General features: G+C 42.0%; 1 protein-coding gene across 5 annotated transcripts in view; it reads right to left on the bottom strand.

The window, feature by feature from the left end:
* Positions 1 to 18,987, bottom strand: part of LOC113011001 (junctophilin-1-like) — a 41,181-nt gene that overhangs the window by 6,623 nt on the left and 15,571 nt on the right. For 4 of the 5 annotated variants that reach the window (XR_003270411.1, XR_003270412.1, XM_026150360.1 and 1 more), the window contains exons 2-5: positions 17,412 to 18,171; positions 11,683 to 11,801; positions 2,205 to 2,447; positions 1,350 to 1,786 (exon numbers count right to left, since the gene is read on the bottom strand). Coding sequence is in view for 2 of the 5 variants with exons in the window: in XM_026150360.1 (XP_026006145.1) it covers positions 1,350 to 1,786; positions 2,205 to 2,447; positions 11,683 to 11,801; positions 17,412 to 18,171 (1,559 nt within the window). In the remaining 3 variants the exon portion in view is untranslated. Of the gene's footprint in view, positions 1 to 1,349; positions 1,787 to 2,204; positions 2,448 to 2,950; positions 3,764 to 11,682; positions 11,802 to 17,411; positions 18,172 to 18,987 lie in introns of those variants that run through there. The other variant, XR_003270413.1, reaches the window with a different exon arrangement.

The raw sequence follows: 18,987 nt of genomic DNA, 5'->3' as shown, positions 1-18,987 counted from the left end.
TCTGTCTTGTCTTAATGTTGGTTTAAAATGGAGCACTGTAACAAAAAATAATTTCCCCCAGGGATCAATAAAGTATTCTGATTCTGATTCTGATTCTGATTAATGGCCTGTTGGTATGTGGCAGCTGAATCTTCAACCCTGCTGAGAATCCATGTAGGAAGGACTTTAATTTGATGGGCACACCATGCAGCAAATCACAAGACTGACTGTAATCATACTGTTATGTGAAAGAAGGGAGGGAGTTAGACGCTTTCAAGACAGCTAGTGTAGTGATACAGGCTAGCTACAGAAAGAGACGAGCGGGAATTAAATGCAATCGCGTAGCGAAAAAGTGAAAAGACAAGCAAAGCTGGGTGCCGAATCCATAAAATTAGGAGCTGCCTAAAGTGGTACCCATATTTATTTGTAACCATTTTCCAGGTTTCATCATCGTCCAGGCCTTAAACCTCATGTGTGTTCTCCCCAGTAGGAGTAAATTCATTAAAAAATGAAAACACTGAATAAAAAAATGCTTCCTTGAAAAAGTCCAAATTTACAGTTTATTACACATATTACACAAAATATACAAAAAGTATGCAGAAGTGTACCAGAGAACCACGGTCAGTGTCTGAGTGTCTAAATGAGTCTCACAGGCCTGGATGTGTGTTTGAAACCATTTATAATTGTTAACTTGTTTGATCTGCTGCTCACCGCAAACAAGTACAACCAGTAACTTTGGACTTTTAACTGGATTTTCACAAGTTTTACAGCATTTCCTTGCAACTTCATGCATGTCTTCCTCCTGTAAAAACAGCTGAATTTCTTCTCTGAGCTCAAAGATTCATTATTATCAGGAAGTCCTAAAAACTCACTGAAAAGCCTTCAGTTAATCCAAAATGCTGCAGCAAGAGTCCTGACAGGGACTAGAAAGAGAGAGCAGATTTCTCCTGTTTTGGCTTCCTGTTAAATCCAGACTCTAATTTAAATCCATCTCATCGCACACAACATCTGGAATAATCAGATCCCACTGAAGGCTGACATGTGGGCCTCACTGCTAAACATGTCTGTCTGTGTGTGTGTGCTAGGGAATGTAAATGTATAGCATTGTTATATCATTAATATCAAAATATGGCACTTTTATATGAGGTAAAAATGTATTGTGGTATTACCGTGGGCACCATGATATGGCAACAGCCCTAATTCTGGACATATATCCATATTCAGATTATAGTTATTGTAACATTGGTGGGAAATTCTAGAAAGTATAAGTCATGTCAGTACAATCTGAACACGCACACTCACTGTGCGTTCGATTCTCCCTGATTGTTAGAATACTATATTATAAAAATATGTGTGGCAACTCAACTCACCGATTTGTCCTCTACAATTTCAGGATCCATTTCCATACTGGCTTTCTTGGTTTCTGCAAGGCTCCTTGATTTGCTTGATTCCTTTTTTTGCGGTTCCTTGGGAGGCTCTTGTGCTTTGGTGCCATCTTTTGCTGGAACTTGTGAAGGGATAGGGGCTGGCAGGGGTTTTGGTGCTGGTGGTTGAATTTGTTTGACAGGTGATGGCAGCAAGTGTACAAGGTCAGATGGGTGAAGATCATCCACTACACCAATTGGTTCTTCAGGGGGTTGAATCTTAAGAGTTGCTTTAACATGGTAACCATGGAACTGGGAGTGAATCTGTCCATTGCTTGAGTAACTGCTGACTGTAGTGGTAGCAGACTGTTTGACTGCTGGAGAAGCCTCTTGTTGCCTTACTTGCTGTCTCAGAGAAAGTTTTGACGCTGCTTTTGTTATGCCTGTACAATGAAAAAAAGACAGGAGTAATGGAGACCACAGTTAACCAAATGACTAATGCGTATACAATATACTGGTTCAGGAGGTAGAATTTCAAGTTTTCAGTCAACCTTCACATCTCAGTTCAGCTTCACAGTATCTGCGGGATGCTGTTAATTTTCAGCAAGACAATAAGCAAAAAGACCCTCCAGCTTCCTAATTGGCAAACCATGGGTCTCTATAACCTAATCCAACCTAAACCCACCAAACACAGATGGTTCAGGATGAGATGAACTACAGAGTCAAAGAAAAAATAACAGCTTTCAGGAGAACTTCCTCCAGACTGTTGGGAAACCTCCTGTTGCAGTAAATATGTAGAAATTAGCTGTATTACTATTACAGCTAATATCTGATAGACAAACATGCAATAAAGTTGCTTACCTGCTGTCAAAGCCTCCGCTGCTGCATCAGAGGCAAGAGTTTTACTGCTGTAAAAAGCCTTTTTAGCAGCAGTAGGTGAAGGACTAGGGCTGGGACCTGGGCTTGCAGATGGAGACTGGGTTGGTGTTGTGCCTTTCCTGTAGAAATGTGGGCTCCCCGAAAGAGATTTCTCTTTTGTCTCCTCTCTGGGCTTCTCAGTTACATCTTGGGAGTCACTGTACTTCTGCAGTGTGTAGTCGGGTCCTAGAAACAAACACACACACACACACACACACACACACACACACACACACACACACACACACACACACACACACACACACACACACACACACACACACACACACACACACACACACACACACACACAGACAGACTTTTTGTTCTCTACACTTAGTTTGAAAGACAGATCAAAGTCAGATCGGACACAGCTGCCTTAAAAAACCCCCCCAAAAAACAAAAAATAATTACAGTTGGAACAGTTACAAATTTGGACACCATGTATCAACACCACTGTGGTGGAGGTGTGGTCTGTAGCTCCGCTGCAGAAGAGGGGTGGCACAGTGGGCTCAGAGCACAGTGCCAGAGAGGCTGGCAGTGCAGCTGGGGCCAGTCTGCTAATCAGGCTCTTCCTTTTTACTAACGCAGGGACCTGGCAGAGGGTTGTTGTTGCCAAGCTGAGACATGTCAGCTGCAAAGCTGCCACAACAAAACTCAAAGAAGTCTTTAAATAAATGGTCACTTACCTGAAAACGCTGTTTACTGGGTCTGTCTATCACAGTTGTCCCGAAAACGCAGGACGCATGTCAGATCCATAGCCTGTACAGCTGGCCCAGCTGCTGGGTCAGATGGCGGCAGAGCTCACAGCCGTGCACAAACAGTACATGGTGGTGCGTAAGGGGAAACTGAAGACACTCCTGGCCACAGCAGAGGGGTGTCAGTGGCCTATGGACGAGTGGTTGCTGCTGCTATGGAGGGAGGCTTAGATGGTGGCCCTGAGCTTGCTGCCGGCATCGCGGTGCTTTCCCAACATCTGCCGGGCCATGCTGGACCGCTGGCAATTCTGGAAAAGTGCAATGTCGGCAGAGTATTGGCCCTTCACTCAGCAGTTCATGGGCCCAGCGGTTCTCTGATGTGGTGGCTGCAGCCCGGGGGATCAGAGGGGGAAGCGTGGCAGTTTGAGCTGGTGGACCTTGAACAATTTGTGGAGGGGTTCCCTGGGAAGACAGCGCAATGGGTCCACTGCCCTCGACCAGCGAGCCTGGAGGTGGTAGTCATGCTGGCAGAGATCCACAAGCAGCATGGCTAGAGGAGACTGAGAGACGCGGCCGCCTAACGAGTGGGATGAGGCCAGTCTCAGCTCCGAGATGCTGGTTTCCCTTCTGTGCTGCAATCACATCTCCCTGTTCTGCCTTCCCAGGCACTGCACCAGGACCCACACGAGCTTGGGGCAGGAGTGTTGGAGGTGCACGTGATAAGGACACATCTGCTGGGAATGTCTATGGATGGAGGTCAGACAGGTGTTCCATGTTGCAGGCCCTCCAACACCCTCTATCCATCTGAGAGGGACGTACAGCACACCGGTAAGTTACCAAGGGGGTATACACAAGGCTATATGGTGGACTTGGGCTGCATCCAGAACCTGGTCCCCCAAACTCTGATCTAACCCAGGGTTGGAGTCAGAGTGGGTGAGTATCTCTTGAAAGCGATACTGACTGACTGACTAGTGCACATCGCTCATGTCTTTCACACTGAAAGAAATGTGCAAATTATTAGAGATTCAATTTATCTGGACCAGCATCTACCACTTTCAGACAGCCAGGTTGGTGGAGCATGTGGGCTTCATAGATAATTGGCAAACCTTCTGGAGGCAACCTGGTCTTGTTAGGAGAGTCGGCATCCATCCCACTTTGGATGGAGCAGCTCTCATTTCTAGAAATATGGACAAATTTATTAAACCCCCCAAAATATGACTATCCAGAGTTGGGACCAGGAAGCAGAGTTGCAGTCTTACATGCCTCTCTGCAGCTTCTCTCCTCCTGCTACTTCCCCAAAAACCCATCTCCATAGAGACTGTGTCAGCTTCCAAACAGACAAAAAACAAACTAAAAACCAGCAACAAACAACTTAAACATAAACAATTACAAAGAAAGAACAATACAGTATCCACATCTGAACCAAAGAGTAAAACAGTGAAATGTGGATTATTAAATATTAGGTCTCTCTCCTCCAAGTCTCTGTTAGTACATGACTTAATAATTGATCAACAAATCGATTTACTCTGCCTTACAGAAACCTGGTTGCAGCAGGATGATTATGTTAGTTTAAATGAATCAACACCCCCGAGTCATTCTAACTACCAGAAATCTCGAAGCACATGCCGAGGGGGCGGTGTGGCAGCAATTTTTCAATTCAATTCAATTCAATTTTATTTATATAGCGCCAAATCACAACAAAAGTCGCCTCAAAGCGCTTCATAGATACAGAGAAAAACCCAACAATCATATGACCCCCTATGAGCAAGCACTTTGGCGACAGTGGGAAGGAAAAACTCCCTTTTAACAGGAAGAAACCTCCAGCAGAACCACTCTCAGGGAGGGGCGGGGCCATCTGCTGCGACCGGTTGGGGTGAGAGAAGGAAGACAGGATAAAGACATGCTGTGGAAGAGAGACAGAGGTTAATAACAGATATGATTCAATGCAGAGAGGTCTGTTAACACATAGTGAGTGAGAAAGGTGACTGGAAAGGAAAAACTAAATGCATCATGGGAATCCCCCGGCAGCCTACGTCTATTGCAGGATAACTAAGGGAGGATTCAGGGTCACCTGGTCCAGCCCTAACTATATGCTTTAGCAAAAAGGAAAGTTTTAAGCCTAATCTTGAAAGTAGAGATAGTGTCTGTCTCCTGAATCCAAACTGAAGCTGGTTCCACAGAAGAGGGGCCTGAAAACTGAAGGCTCTGCCTCCCATTCTACTTTTAAATACTCTAGGAACAACAAGTAGGCCTGCAGAGCGAGAGCGAAGTGCTCTAATAGGGTGATATGGTACTACAAGGTCATTAAGATAAGATGGGGCCTGATTATTTAAGACCTTGTATGTGAGGAGCAGGATTTTGAATTCTGGATTTAACAGGAAGCCAAAACAGGAGAAATCTGCTCTCTCTTTCTAGTCCCTGTCAGGACTCTTGCTGCAGCATTTTGGATCAGCTGAAGGCTTTTCAGGGAGTTTTTAGGACTTCCTGATAATAATGAATTACAGTCGTCCAGCCTGGAAGTAATAAATGCATGAACTAGTTTTTCAGCGTCACTCTGAGACAGGATATTTCTAACATTAGAGATGTTGCACAAATGGAAGAATGCAGTCTTACATATTTGTTTAATATGTGCATTGAAGGACATGTCCTGGTCAAAAATGACTCCAAGGTTCCTCACAGTGTTACTGGAGGCCAAGGTAATGCCATCCAGAGTAAGAATCTGCTTAGATACCATATTTCTAAGCTTTTCAGGGCCGAGTACAATAACCTCAGTTTGATCTGAATTAAGAAGCAGAAAGTTAGCGGCCATCCAGGTCTTTATGTCTTTAAGACATTCCTGCAGTTTAACTCATTGGTGTGTGTTATCTGGCTTCATGGACAGATAGAGCTGGGTGTCATCAGCATAGCAGTGTAAATGTATGCTATGTCTTCTAATGATGCTGCCTAATGGAAGCATGTATAATGTAAACAGAATTGGTCCTAGCACTGAACCCTGTGGAACTCCATAATTAACCTCAGTGTGTGAAGAGGACTCTCCATTTACATGCACAAACTGGAGTCTATTAGATAGATATGATACAAACCACTGCAGTGCAGTACCTGTAATACCTACAGCATGTTCTAATCGCTCTAATAGGATATTATGGTCGACAGTATCGAAAGCTGCACAACGCTTTCACACCAGCCTATTAATCAACCAAAGACCCAGACAGACTTTTAATTCATTTGAAAGCCTGATGCTTAGCCTCGTCCACCCCAGATTTAAAACTCAGAAACCAGTCTTACTTGTTATCATCTATCGTCCACCTGGGCCTTACACAGAGTTTGTCTGATTTCTCAGACTTTTTATCTGATTTAGTTCTGAGCTCAGATAAAATAATTATATTGTACGACTCTGGATACTGTAGCTCCTGTGAAAACTAAGGTCTCTAATCAGAAGTATTTGACTCCGTGGAATAATTCTCAAACACGTACCCTAAAGCAGATGACTCGTAAGCTGGAGAGGAAATGGCGTGTCACAAATTTAGAGGATCATCATTTAGCCTGGAGAAATAGTTTGCTGCTTTATAAGAAAGCCCTCCGCAAAGCCAGAACATCTTACTATTCATCACTGATTGAAGAAAATAAGAACAACCCCAGGTTTCTCTTCAGCACTGTAGCCAGGCTGACAAACAGTCAGAGCTCTGTTGAGCCAACCATCCCTTTAACGTTAACCAGTAATGACTTCATGAACTTCTTCACAAATAACATTTTTTATCATTAGAGAAAAAATTACCAATAATCATCCCACAGATGTATTATTATCTACAGCTACTCTTAGTACCATTGATGTTAAGTTAGACTCTTTTTCTCCAATTGATCTTTCTGAGTTAGCTTCAATAATTACTTCCTCCAAACCATCAACGTGTCTTTTAGACCCCATTCCTACAAAACTGCTCAAAGAAGTCCTGCCATTAATTAATTATTCGATCTTAACCTCCTAGGACCTGGCGTCCACATATGTGGACATCACATTTTGGGTTATTTAGACCAAAATACTCAATTTTGCTCTACAAGAGCCTGATATCCACTCCACCGAGGACATTATACTGCTACTGTTCTATCGAAATTTTAAATGAATATCCTCATATGTGGCTCTCATTTTTCTCAGAAACAAAAATTAGGTAAAAAAAAAATCTGGCAAATCTTTGCTTTTACATTCATCAGGACCCAATCAGCCCAAATACCAAATAGAAATTAAAAATGCATGCCGTGGAAGAGTTCGGGTCTTAGGAGGTTAAATATGATCAACCTATCTCTAATGATCGGCTATGTACCACAGGCCTTCAAGCTGGCTGTAGTTAAACCTTTACTCAAAAAGCATCTCTAGACCCAGCAGTCTTAGCTAATTATAGGCCAATCTCCAACCTTCCTTTCATATCAAACATCCTTGAAAGAGTAGTTGTCAAACAGCTAACAGATCATCTGCAGAGGCTTATTTGAAGAGTTTCAGTCAGGTTTCAGAGCTCATCACAGCACAGAAACAGCTTTAGTGAAGGTTACAAATGATCTTCTTATGGCCTCTGACAGTGGACAACTTAGTGCATGCCATGTATACAGTACGTAGCATATAACTGTTTGAATATTCAGATGAGAAACTTCCATCAGGACACCGAGTTATGGAGAAAAAAAGTGGCCCTGTTGTTGCATTTCAGCACACATCCCTGGTAAAGTCAAAACAATCCAGACTACGATGGTGAGAGTGGACGAAGCTGTGAAAGGCTGGCCATTCCTGAGGCTCATGTGAGCAAACACGAGGCCAAAGCTAATACAACTTTGAATCTGTCACAGTCATACATAACAGAGAAGGAAGCTGGAGGAACTATATGAAGCTGAGCAGAAATGTCTAAAACAGGAAAATGAAGCATTTGATAGATTTTGAAAGCGCAGCAGAGGCAGAGAAAAGGAGATTCCAGTCTATGCAAGGCCAGCAACAAGCAAAACATCAAGTGTTCATGGAGATAATTGGTACTATCACCACCACTTGGTGTCCTGGTCAACAACAGCACCCACAGTCACCACACTGGATCTATCTAGTTCCTGTGGGGTCACCCACAGGTAGTGCCTGGCCTATCCACTACTCTCCTGTACCACAGCAGTCCATGTCACCCGTTGCCCAAAAGACTGATGTCTGTCCCTCTATCAAAGTCTCGACAATTCTTGACAATGCACTGAACATGAAGAGACTTCAAAACCAACAAATGTCTCAGGTGGAACCCACCTGTGTAATTAAAACATTAACCAGCAGGTGATGATAGTTTCTCCAATGAGCGTTTTTCCTTTTTTAGTGCAGTCAGCTAGAGAGCTGAGTGACGTGGGTGCTGAACCGAAAGCACTCTGTACACTTCCATTTAAGTCTCTTCAAGGCACTTTATTTTGTAAGGTACCCTACAGAGAAAAGATCAACAATCAGATGAACCCTAACAGAGGGGGTGTCAAACTCAAATACACAGTGGGTCAAAATTCAAAACTGGAACAAAGTCGCGGGCTAACGTTAATATTTACTGAAAAAAAAATCTTCCTCTAGATATAAGAATGAATCTTTTCTTATGGACTCAAGCACGTTTTGCTGAAAAACTGAATATAGAACAAGCAAAGCTTAATACTAAACAATATATATATTAGCTGTATAATACCAGTAGGCCAGCTCTAATAGTCATTTGGTATGGCTTCGCGGGCCAAATGTAATTAGGCTGCGGGCCAAATTTGGCCCGCGGGCCAAATTTGGCCCGCGGGCCAGAGTTTGACACCTATGCCTTACAGGGAGTGCAGAATTATTTATAGTTTTCACACATTAAGTTTTTTACTTCTCACTAAACTGTATCTTTGTATCTATCTACATTTTCTGTCATAATCTGATTTTACTTTCTATGCAAATATCAAAAAAGCTGTGTTTTTGTCTTTATTCAGTTCAATATAAATATCTGATATTACAGGGAGTGCAGAATTATTAGGCAAATGAGTATTTTGTCCACATCATCCTCTTCATGCATGTTGTCTTACTCCAAGCTGTATAAGCTCGAAAGCCTACTACCAATTAAGCATATTAGGTGATGTGCATCTCTGTAATGAGAAGGGGTGTGGTCTAATGACATCAACACCCTATATCAGGTGTGCATAATTATTAGGCAACGTCCTTTCCTTTGGCAAAATGGGTCAAAAGAAGTTTTTGACAGCTCAGAAAAGTCAAAAATAGTGAGATATCTTGCAGAGGGATGCAGCAGTCTCAAAATTGCAAAGCTTCTGAAGCGTGATCATCGACCAATCAAGCGTTTCATTCAAAATAGTCAACAGGGTCGCAAGAAGCGTGTGGAAAAACCAAGGCGCAAAATAACTGCCCATGAACTGAGAAAAGTCAAGCGTGCAGCTGCCAAGATGCCACTTGCCACCAGTTTGGCCATATTTCAGAGCTGCAACATCACTGGAGTGCCCAAAAGCACAAGGTGTGCAATACTCAGAGACATGGCCAAGGTAAGAAAGGCTGAAAGACGACCACCACTGAACAAGACACACAAGCTGAAACGTCAAGACTGGGCCAAGAAATATCTCAAGACTGGTTTTTCTAAGGTTTTATGGACTGATGAAATGAGAGTGAGTCTTGATGGGCCAGATGGATGGGCCCGTGGCTGGATTGGTAAAGGGCAGAGAGCTCCAGTCCCACTCAGACGCCAGCAAGGTGGAGGTGGAGTACTGGTTTGGGCTGGTATCATCAAAGATGAGCTTGTGGGGCCTTTTTGGGTTGAGGATGGAGTCAAGCTCAACTCCCAGTCCTACTGCCAGTTTCTGGAAGACACCTTCTTCAAGCAGTGGTACAGGAAGAAGTCTGCATCCTTCAAGAAAAACATGATTTTCATGCAGGACAATGCTCCATCACACGCGTCCAAGTACTCCACAGCGTGGCTGGCAAGAAAGGGTATAAAAGAAGAAAAACTAATGACATGGCCTCCTTGTTCACCTGATCTGAACCCCATTGAGAACCTGTGGTCCATCATCAAATGTGAGATTTACAAGGAGGGAAAACAGTACACCTCTCTGAACAGTGTCTGGGAGGCTGTGGTTGCTGCTGCACGCAATGTTGATGGTGAACAGATCAAAACACTGACAGAATCCATGGATGGCAGGCTTTTGAGTGTCCTTGCAAAGAAAGGTGGCTATATTGGTCGCTGATTTGTTTTTGTTTTGTTTTTGAATGTCAGAAATGTATATTTGTGAATGTGGAGATGTTATATTGGTTTCACTGGTAAAAATAAATAATTGAAATGGGTATATATTTGTTTTTTGTTAAGTTGCCTAATAATTATGCACAGTAATAGTCACCTGCACACACAGATATCCCCCTAAAATAGCTAAAACTAAAAACAAACTAAAAACTACTTCCAAAAACATTCAGCTTTGATATTAATGAGCTTTTTGGGTTCATTGAGAACATGGTTGTTGTTCAATAATAACATTATTCCTCAAAAATACAACTTGCCTAATAATTCTGCACTCCCTAAGTAAGCACTTGGCGACAGTAGGAAGAAAAAAAAAAACCTTTTAAGAGGAAGAAACCTCCTGCAGCACTAAGGTCAGGGAGGGGTGGTAATCTGGCACGAGGGGTTGGGTGAGTGGAGGAAGACGGAAAGAGATTAACAATAACTAACGATTAATTAAAACCAATGATTGAATCATTGTTGTATAAACACACTGTATAAAAAAAGAGGTGAGTGAAGAAGAAGTGCATCATGCAAACCCCCAGCAGCCTAGACCTATTGTAGCATAACTAAGGCTGTGTTCAGGGTCACCAGGTCCAGCCCTAAAGATCATTTAAAAATGGTAAATGGACTGATTCTTATATAGCAGTTCCTACTCTCCCAGAGTACTCAAAGCGCTCTACACAACATGCCACATTCAGCCAAGCACTATCTTCTATACTTTGAAGTGCTTACTAACTACCTACTAACTACTATGTACCAGAGAGCAACTTGGAGTTAATATCTTGCCCAAGGATATTTGGCATGCAGACTAGGGAGAGCCAGGGATTGAACCACCAACCTTTCAGTCAGTAGATGATCTGCTCTACTTCCTGCCACCCCGGTTCTTAATTTTTTAAAGAACACACCATGCCAAGATATGCCAAGGTTTCAACTAAAAGCTCTTTGGAAATCACTTTTCGATGTAAAAATACTCTTATGCCTGTCAAACTGTGTTATATTTGGCATTTATCATACAATCAAAATAGTTTTTTTTGTGCCTGAAGATACAATTTAAAATGTGTGCAGATACAACACTGTTTCACGCCTTTTTTTGTCTGAAGTTCACAGGTTAATGTTAACAAAAAACATTCCACTGAAAATGATCAGGTACAAAGACCGGACTGAAAATTTGTGGAAAAAGCAGCCGATATCCAAACCTTTGTAAGAACCTTCAGAAGGCATGGAAAACTATTGCTAAAGACCATTTAAAAAAAAAAACCATTGCAATATGATCTGGCTCCTTGGTAGCAAAATTTGAAGAAAATAGGGGAGGACCAAGACAACCTCAAAGGGTTTCAAACCCAACCTTCAAACAGTTGTTCTAAAACCTTTCATAACCTTTTAGGCATTTCAATCATACAGAAGGTCACAAATTAAACCTAACAACAGAAGTTCAACATCGCATGTTTACAAGCAGCAGCTCTACAACATGTGCAGGTGTTACAGTACCTGGCTGATGGAAAGATGGGGAGAGCTCCCTGGCCACAGCTCGGGCAATATCAGAATCCTGGCAGGCTGATTGTGAAGCCTGATCTGCACACTCTGCTTTGACCCGGGCATGGGACGTCCTGCAAGAATCCATATACTCATTAGTAACTAACATACTCAGCATAGTGTGCTCTGTCTGGTTTATTTGGAAGTGTTTCAATAGTTTCCATGGGGCTGCCATCTGGGGCTTCTAAAAAGCATTGATATGCAAGGCAGCTGTGAAGAAATGTGATGCACACAGCTTTTAGGTTTTTTTCTCTCCTTTGATATTGGCTGGACATTTCTCTTAATTGTAGACTTTGACAACGATAAGCCTTCGTCTTTGTGTGTTTTTGACTTGGCTAGTAACTGAAGAGTTTTTCTCTTAATCAAGGAAAGGATTTTGTAAATATCTACTTTCATTGCCTTGAGGGGTGTGATGGATGCATGCAACCACACAACTGAGATGCTTGGGTAATATTCATTTGGTCTTTTGTCTTATGTTTACGTTATGCTCTAAAGCTTCTGTGATCATAAGTTAATTAATTTGATATTTTGAGTTTACCTGTAATGCATGACAGCACTAAGCTATAGCCCAAATGGTGGCATAGACTTTCCTTTGCATTGTTTGTTATTTTATACAGGTATGTTATATTGATTATATTTCTGCTCTTTCTGAGTTACCTGACCTCCGCTCCAGTCCTTCCTGGTTTGGCTGAAAGAGGAGGCTGAGGGTGGAGCTGGTTCAAATGCAGAAGCCAATAAAGTGGAATGGACCATCTATTGTGATCATGCAGGGGGAATGGGGTTCTTCTTGAATGATGGTTATCTGTTATCTCTTTAGTTTTCACCTTTGGTGTATATAATGGTTTATTCATTTGCTATATAACTGGAGCTGTTTCTCATTTGGGCAGGTCAGTTTGTTGAGTTATGTTTTTGTTAAGTGATTTTTGAGTAGCGGTCTGTTAAGTTAACCTCTTTTATGGGCCCACTTGGTTCTTAAAGACTTTATTTTTTGTTATTTTGAATTTTTGTAATCATCTTGTCCTTTTTGGGGGTATAATAAAACCCATTTTTTGAAGTTTACATTTGTGCCTGTGTTCCTGCCTGCTTGGTTCATGACAAGGGGTCTTTCAGGGCTTTTAGTGTTGCTGAATTTATTTGATTTGATTTGATATTTTTCTAAAGGAATAAACTTCACTTCTTTTATCTCCTTAATGATGAAATAATGAGGAAACTAACACATATGTTTGTTTACCCCCCCCAAGAGCTTCCCAGATGTCTTAGGGATGGGGTATAAACCCCTAAGAGCTTTCTTGGTGCTGTACTGAGGAATGTGGTTTCTCTGTCAATCTAACAAAGTATTTCTGCCAAACTGGCTAAAGAGGTAAAAACCAAAGGGTGATTAAAATGGAACAGTATAGAAAAAGAAACATTAAAATTATGTAGAGGGTTACATGGGTATCACATTTGATTAGAAATATGCATCAATTTTTATGAACACTATTCAGCTCATCCAGACTTAAAATGGTGAATGGACTGATTCTTATATAGCGCACTTCTACTCTCCTGGAGCACTCACAGCACTTTAGATCACATTCACCCATTCACAGCCATGCACACAAGCACTTTCTTCTACACTTTAAGTGCATTCTATCTAAGCATTCACACACATGCATACGCTGATGGATGTATCGGAGAGCAACTTGGGGTTAGTATCTGAAGGTCAAAGTGATGCAACATTTGAATCCAACATTACATAAAATCCCTGCTGTGATCATTACTAAAACCAACCAGCTGATCTATACCACAGCAACAGTGATCCTTGAGATGCTTGGCTATAAGTTGACCAGCCACAAGTAGCAATACCCGCCATGCAGAAAGAGGCTGAGATCAAGGGAAAACTGCAGGAAGTTAGCAAAATATTTAAACTGCAGAAAGGTATGAGGAAGAATGGAGTGTAGAAGAAGTACAACAAGCTGCTAATTCTGAGGCCTTTGAAACAACCAAACAAATATACACAGTCTTGGCTAACCGCCTTAAGAGGTATACCAGAAGTAGAAACCATGAGAATAAACCAGATGTTCTCTACTAAACCATCAAAGATGCATTAATATAAGGCAGGAAAACAATATGAGAGCAGTCCCACCAAGGCTGGAGATGAAGCAACACTGGAATAGCATATGGGAGATGGATGCAACACAACAACAATACTCAGTGTTTAGTGGATCTAAGAGCACCCCATAGCAACCACTCTAAACTGCATGTCATGTGATGTGACCATCACATCCAAGAAAGAGTCTCAAGCATGAGTTCGCCAGCACCAGGCCCGCACATCATTCACACCTACTGCCTAAGAGCCTAACTGTATTCAGTGAGCACCTGGCAGAACAAATGAACCAGCTGCTAATGGATGCAACTGGAACAGCTAACTGAAGGCTGGACAGTCTTGATTACCAAGGACCCTTCGAAGGGACTGGTCCCATCTAACTAACGTCCAATAAACTGCCTAACACCACATGGAAGCCTCTGCCAATGTAATTGTAACCTCTCTGTAACCTACAGAGAAATAACATCGTGGAAGAGGCAAAAAAGTGAGCAAAAAATGTCCTAAATGCAGTTAGAATTTATTTAGAACTATAAATTAAATTTCTTTTAGCAATTATTGTTTTTTAATGTCACAATTCCAACCCTGCTCCTTTATCCGGGCTTGGACCGGTGTTCTGAGAAACCATCCTACTCTGACAAATCGTCCTACCCGTATTATAATTTGACGGTGACTTGTGACTAAACCTAACCCTACCCCTAACCATAACCCTAACCATAATGGATTGGATTTATATAGCGTTTTTCAAGGCACCCAAAGCGCCATAACCATAACCTTAAGTATTCCAGATGGGTGAGAGAAAAAGAAGTTAATTCGGCTTTGGTGTTGTGCACATGCGCCGCGTCTGCGCAGAAACATTGGGTAGGATGTTTTTTGAGGTAGGATGGATTCCCAGAACACCTGCAAAAGTGACCCGAAATTGGCACTCTGGTGGAGTTGCTGTGTGTGTGTGTGTGTGTGTGTGTGTGTGTGTGTGTGTGTGTGTGTGTGTGTGTGTGTGTGTGTGTGTGTGTGTGTTTGTTTATAAATAATTATATATAAATTATATATAATTATTATAATTATATATATATAAAATAATTTCCCCCAGGGATCAATAAAGTATTCTGATTCTGATTCTGATAAGTAGTTTTAAACCTTGTGATCCACAAAACAGCATAACAGTAAAAGAAGAACTGACTGCGTTACAGTCAGTGCGAGAGCAGCGGCTTCGCTCATGCGCGATTCATTTGCAGTTTGGACGCATAGGGGTCAACATCTCTGTGCCCTGATAGCAGATGGGGGAGGACCATCATCCGCCTGTGAGCACTTTGGCACGGGTGAGGTGCCCACGGCAGCACCGCTGCTTGTTGAGAGTAAGAGCAATATGCATTTTAACGTCAAAAAGTCGTCATAAATAAGTCTCCAATAATACCAGAAAAAGTCACCAGATTTGTCGCTAGTCGCTTTTTTAGAAAAAAAGTCTCTAAGGGGGTCTGAAAACTCGCTAAATATAGTGACAAAGTCGCTAAGTTGGCAACACTGGAAATAATTTAGACAGTTTGTAACTCTTAGTGATGCCGCAGTGTTCGTTTGACTTTGGGACCTGAAGAAGACGGAGTTTTGGACCCAGATCACTCCGCGGGGCTCCTGAATACGGCAGCCGTAATGCTCCGGCAATCCATCAAGCGGTGTGGCTTCATAGCTTACCAAAGTTGTACTGAAACATTTTTGACAGATTTCTGCGCGCCATGTACCACATAAAATTGGTTCGAGGTCAGTAAGTACAACCAGAATTCACACATAAGGCGCACTAACGATTTTTGAGAAAATTAAAGGATTTTAAGTGCGCCTTATAGTGTGTAAAATACGTGATACAGAAGAAAAGAATATATCGCGATATATATCGTTACCGCACTTGCTTCAAATTATACCGTGATATGGATTTTTAGGCCATATCGCCCAGCGATAAAGCCCTACCCTGTCCCCACTGCTGTTCTACGTAAGCCTGAACAACAAAAAGATGGAAAGTAGTCAGAACTGAGCAGGCTGCAATATCAAAATGCAATATTCCAGATATTGAGGATAGCTAGAATTACATGGGAATACAAGAGGTGAACTGAACAATGAAGAGGCCACTAGAGAAGCTGCCTTCGCCAAAGAGCAAGGCAAATCCTGAGGAGTCTGCTGAATGGGAAGAACAAGCTCTAGGTAATCAACACCTATGCCCTGCCAGATACCCTGCTGGAATAATAAGCTAGCCAAGGGAGGAGATAGAAACCACTGACATTAAAAAAAGAAAAGCCTTTACCACGTATCGAAGGTTTCATGCCAAATCCTGGCCAACGAATAGTGAGTGTAGAATTACTATCCAGGATGTAAGAACAACAACAACAATCCATCAGTACATCAGAAAGATGGCCAGGAATGATCATGTGCTTGGTGATACCTCAGGCAGCAGAAACCCAAGAGAAAAAAGGAGCAAGAACAGCAAAGATCATAAATACTAGTTGGCAGATCATACATGGAAAGCTATAATGAAGTGGATGGCATAGTATGCAGGAACACCGTTGCCGAGTAAGGCCTGGAAGTGCTAAGGCTAACCAGCCAGTAGTTGGGTCCAAGCAGAGGAGGAAGGCTGTAGTGATAAGATGTAGCAATAGCAACATCAGGAAATAGGAACAAGATACCTGAGAAATAACAAGGGCTGAGAGAGGAGATAGAAAATACGTGGAAGCTGAAGGCAACTGTTGTCCCTGTAGTAATCAGAATACTTGGGTCACTGTGCCCAAAATTGAGTGAGTGGCTCCAGTAGATTCTAGGTATGGCATCTAAAATGGGTTTCTGGGGCTGAGATGCATGCCGGCAGAGGAGATTGAGGTGGAAGTGATGCTGGTGTTGGCTTGACTGGTGGGGACTTCGGGGTTGGTTAGGAGTACAGGTGAATATGCAGGTGTCACAGGAGGTCAGATCAGTGAGGCAGTGGGAGGAGGGCATCTAGGGGTGCTGATGATATTTGAGATGGGGGATGTGCAGTTAAAACAGTTGAAAAACAGGCTTGAAATGGTGTGTTAGTTTTACACCAGATGTAACCAGACTCAACCCTTTAAAAAAGTTTAGACAGAATATTTTTCCAAAGGTTTTGGGGATTTAACGGTTACTTTTTCACATAGAGCAGGTAGGGTTGGATAGCTTTTTTTTTCTTTTAATAAACTAAATGAGCATTTACATACTGGGTTATCTTTGTCCAGTTTTAAAATATATTTGATCATCTGAAACATGTGACACATATGAAAGACAATCCCAAACTAACAAGCAGCAAATATTTTTTCATTCCACAGAATACTAAGTACCATATGCTTACTATGAAGTTTCAATTACATTTGTAAGCCAGTGTGTCAAAATGAGCAATAAAATGTCTTTGTGTCAAGCCAAAATATGCAGAGTAGTATTAAGAGTATTACTAATAGTATTTAATAATGAGCAGTATATGCTCTGACAATAGTATAGATAAAATATGGATAAAACTTTGGATAGTATATACTACCCAATATACTTCCAATGTAGTAAAGAAAAAGGTGGTAAAAGTAGTTGTAACTTCCTTATGGTTCTCAGGATATTTTACCTGGAGATGGCAATCTCAACTTTGGTTCTGGCGATGGCTGCTGCTCTCACTGCTCCTTCAATGGCACGATCCACTTTTTGTTTGGTCTTGGTATTCTTTAGTGGGAACAGCTGCTTCCTGATACCCCGGATCAGCATATTGTTCTTGTACTTCCCTTCTTCCTTCGTCCCATTAGGAAAGATGGTGCAGCCATAGCCATGGCGTTTATTATTCAACCACTCGCCTTCATATTTCATGCCATTAGACCGCTCAGAGATACCAAAGCCACTGCGTTTGTCATTTTTCCACTCGCCCACATACGACTCGGTGGTGGTAGCATCCACACTGTCCTCAAGAGGCAGGTAGTCATCGCCAGGGTCTCCATCTCCAAAGCTAATGGTAGAGATGGCGTCACTTGAACTGATGCGGCTCATAGTAGTGTCACTGTGTGCTGAACTGCGCTTACTAGAAATTGATGAGCGTGAATCAGATTTGCGTAGTCGCTGAAGGCTACCAAAAAAGGAGCCACGGCGAAAAAGACCCTTTCTCTTCTCTGAACCCTCTCCATCTGATTGGAAGTTGAGCACAAAACCACCACGTGTGCCAGCAGGGCTATCGGATAGGCTGTCACGCAGTACTGTACCATTACTCTGCTCACTGCGGAGTGAAGACAGCGAAGTTCGTAGAGGTGAGCGGATGACAGAAGCCATGCCATAAGGAACACTTTGACGTACTCCATAGCCGTGACGCATGCCACCACTCCACTGACCCTGATACGTGCCTACAGCAGTAGCAGAGAGACACACAGAGAGAAGACAGACTGTGAGTAAAGCATAAAAAAATAAGCAGAGACAGAATAAAAAGCATATACAGAATAATGTAGAATACAAAGTGAGTGATAGAGGCTACCAAAGTAAATAAAAAAGATCAAGAATGCAAAGAAGGATGCAACTAGAGCTCCAACAATGAATCAATGAACCAACTACTTTCTATAGTCGAATGAAAGTCATTTTAATCAACCTTTTGGCCATGCATCATTATAGCAAGACAAATATCGTACCACACCACATTACTTTATGACAGCGTAGGATACTAAGCTAAAAAAAACAAACAAAAACAAAGTCACTGCAGAGGTAGAGTAAAAATATAATTTTATTTTATCAACAACTTAGGTGACATTCCTAGCCAACAGAAATGTTAGCAATGTGTCAGGAGACTGTACAAACTTCAACTGCCATAAACAGGCTGCCCATCTACAAAGTCGTTATCATATAATTGTGTAAATGTATCAGTGATTATAACTATATCCAAAAGTGTTCAACAGATGTGCTTAAGCATGACATATCCAGGACACGTGTGAAGTGTAAAACACTGTGAGGCAGACTCCATGTTTAAGTAAAGGGTGGGCCATTTATATGGATACACTGTAATAACATGGGAATGGTTGGTGATATTAAAGTCCTGTTTGTGGCACATTAGTATATGTGAGGGGCAAACTCCTCAAGATGGGTGGTGACCATGGTGGCCATTTACAAGTCGGCCATCTTGGATACAACTTTTGTTTTTTTCAATAGGAAGAGGGCCATGTGACACATCA

This window comes from Astatotilapia calliptera, chromosome 18, assembly GCF_900246225.1.
Source record: "Astatotilapia calliptera chromosome 18, fAstCal1.2, whole genome shotgun sequence".
NCBI lineage: Eukaryota > Metazoa > Chordata > Actinopteri > Cichliformes > Cichlidae > Astatotilapia > Astatotilapia calliptera.
This window is presented reverse-complemented; position numbering and strand designations above follow the sequence as displayed.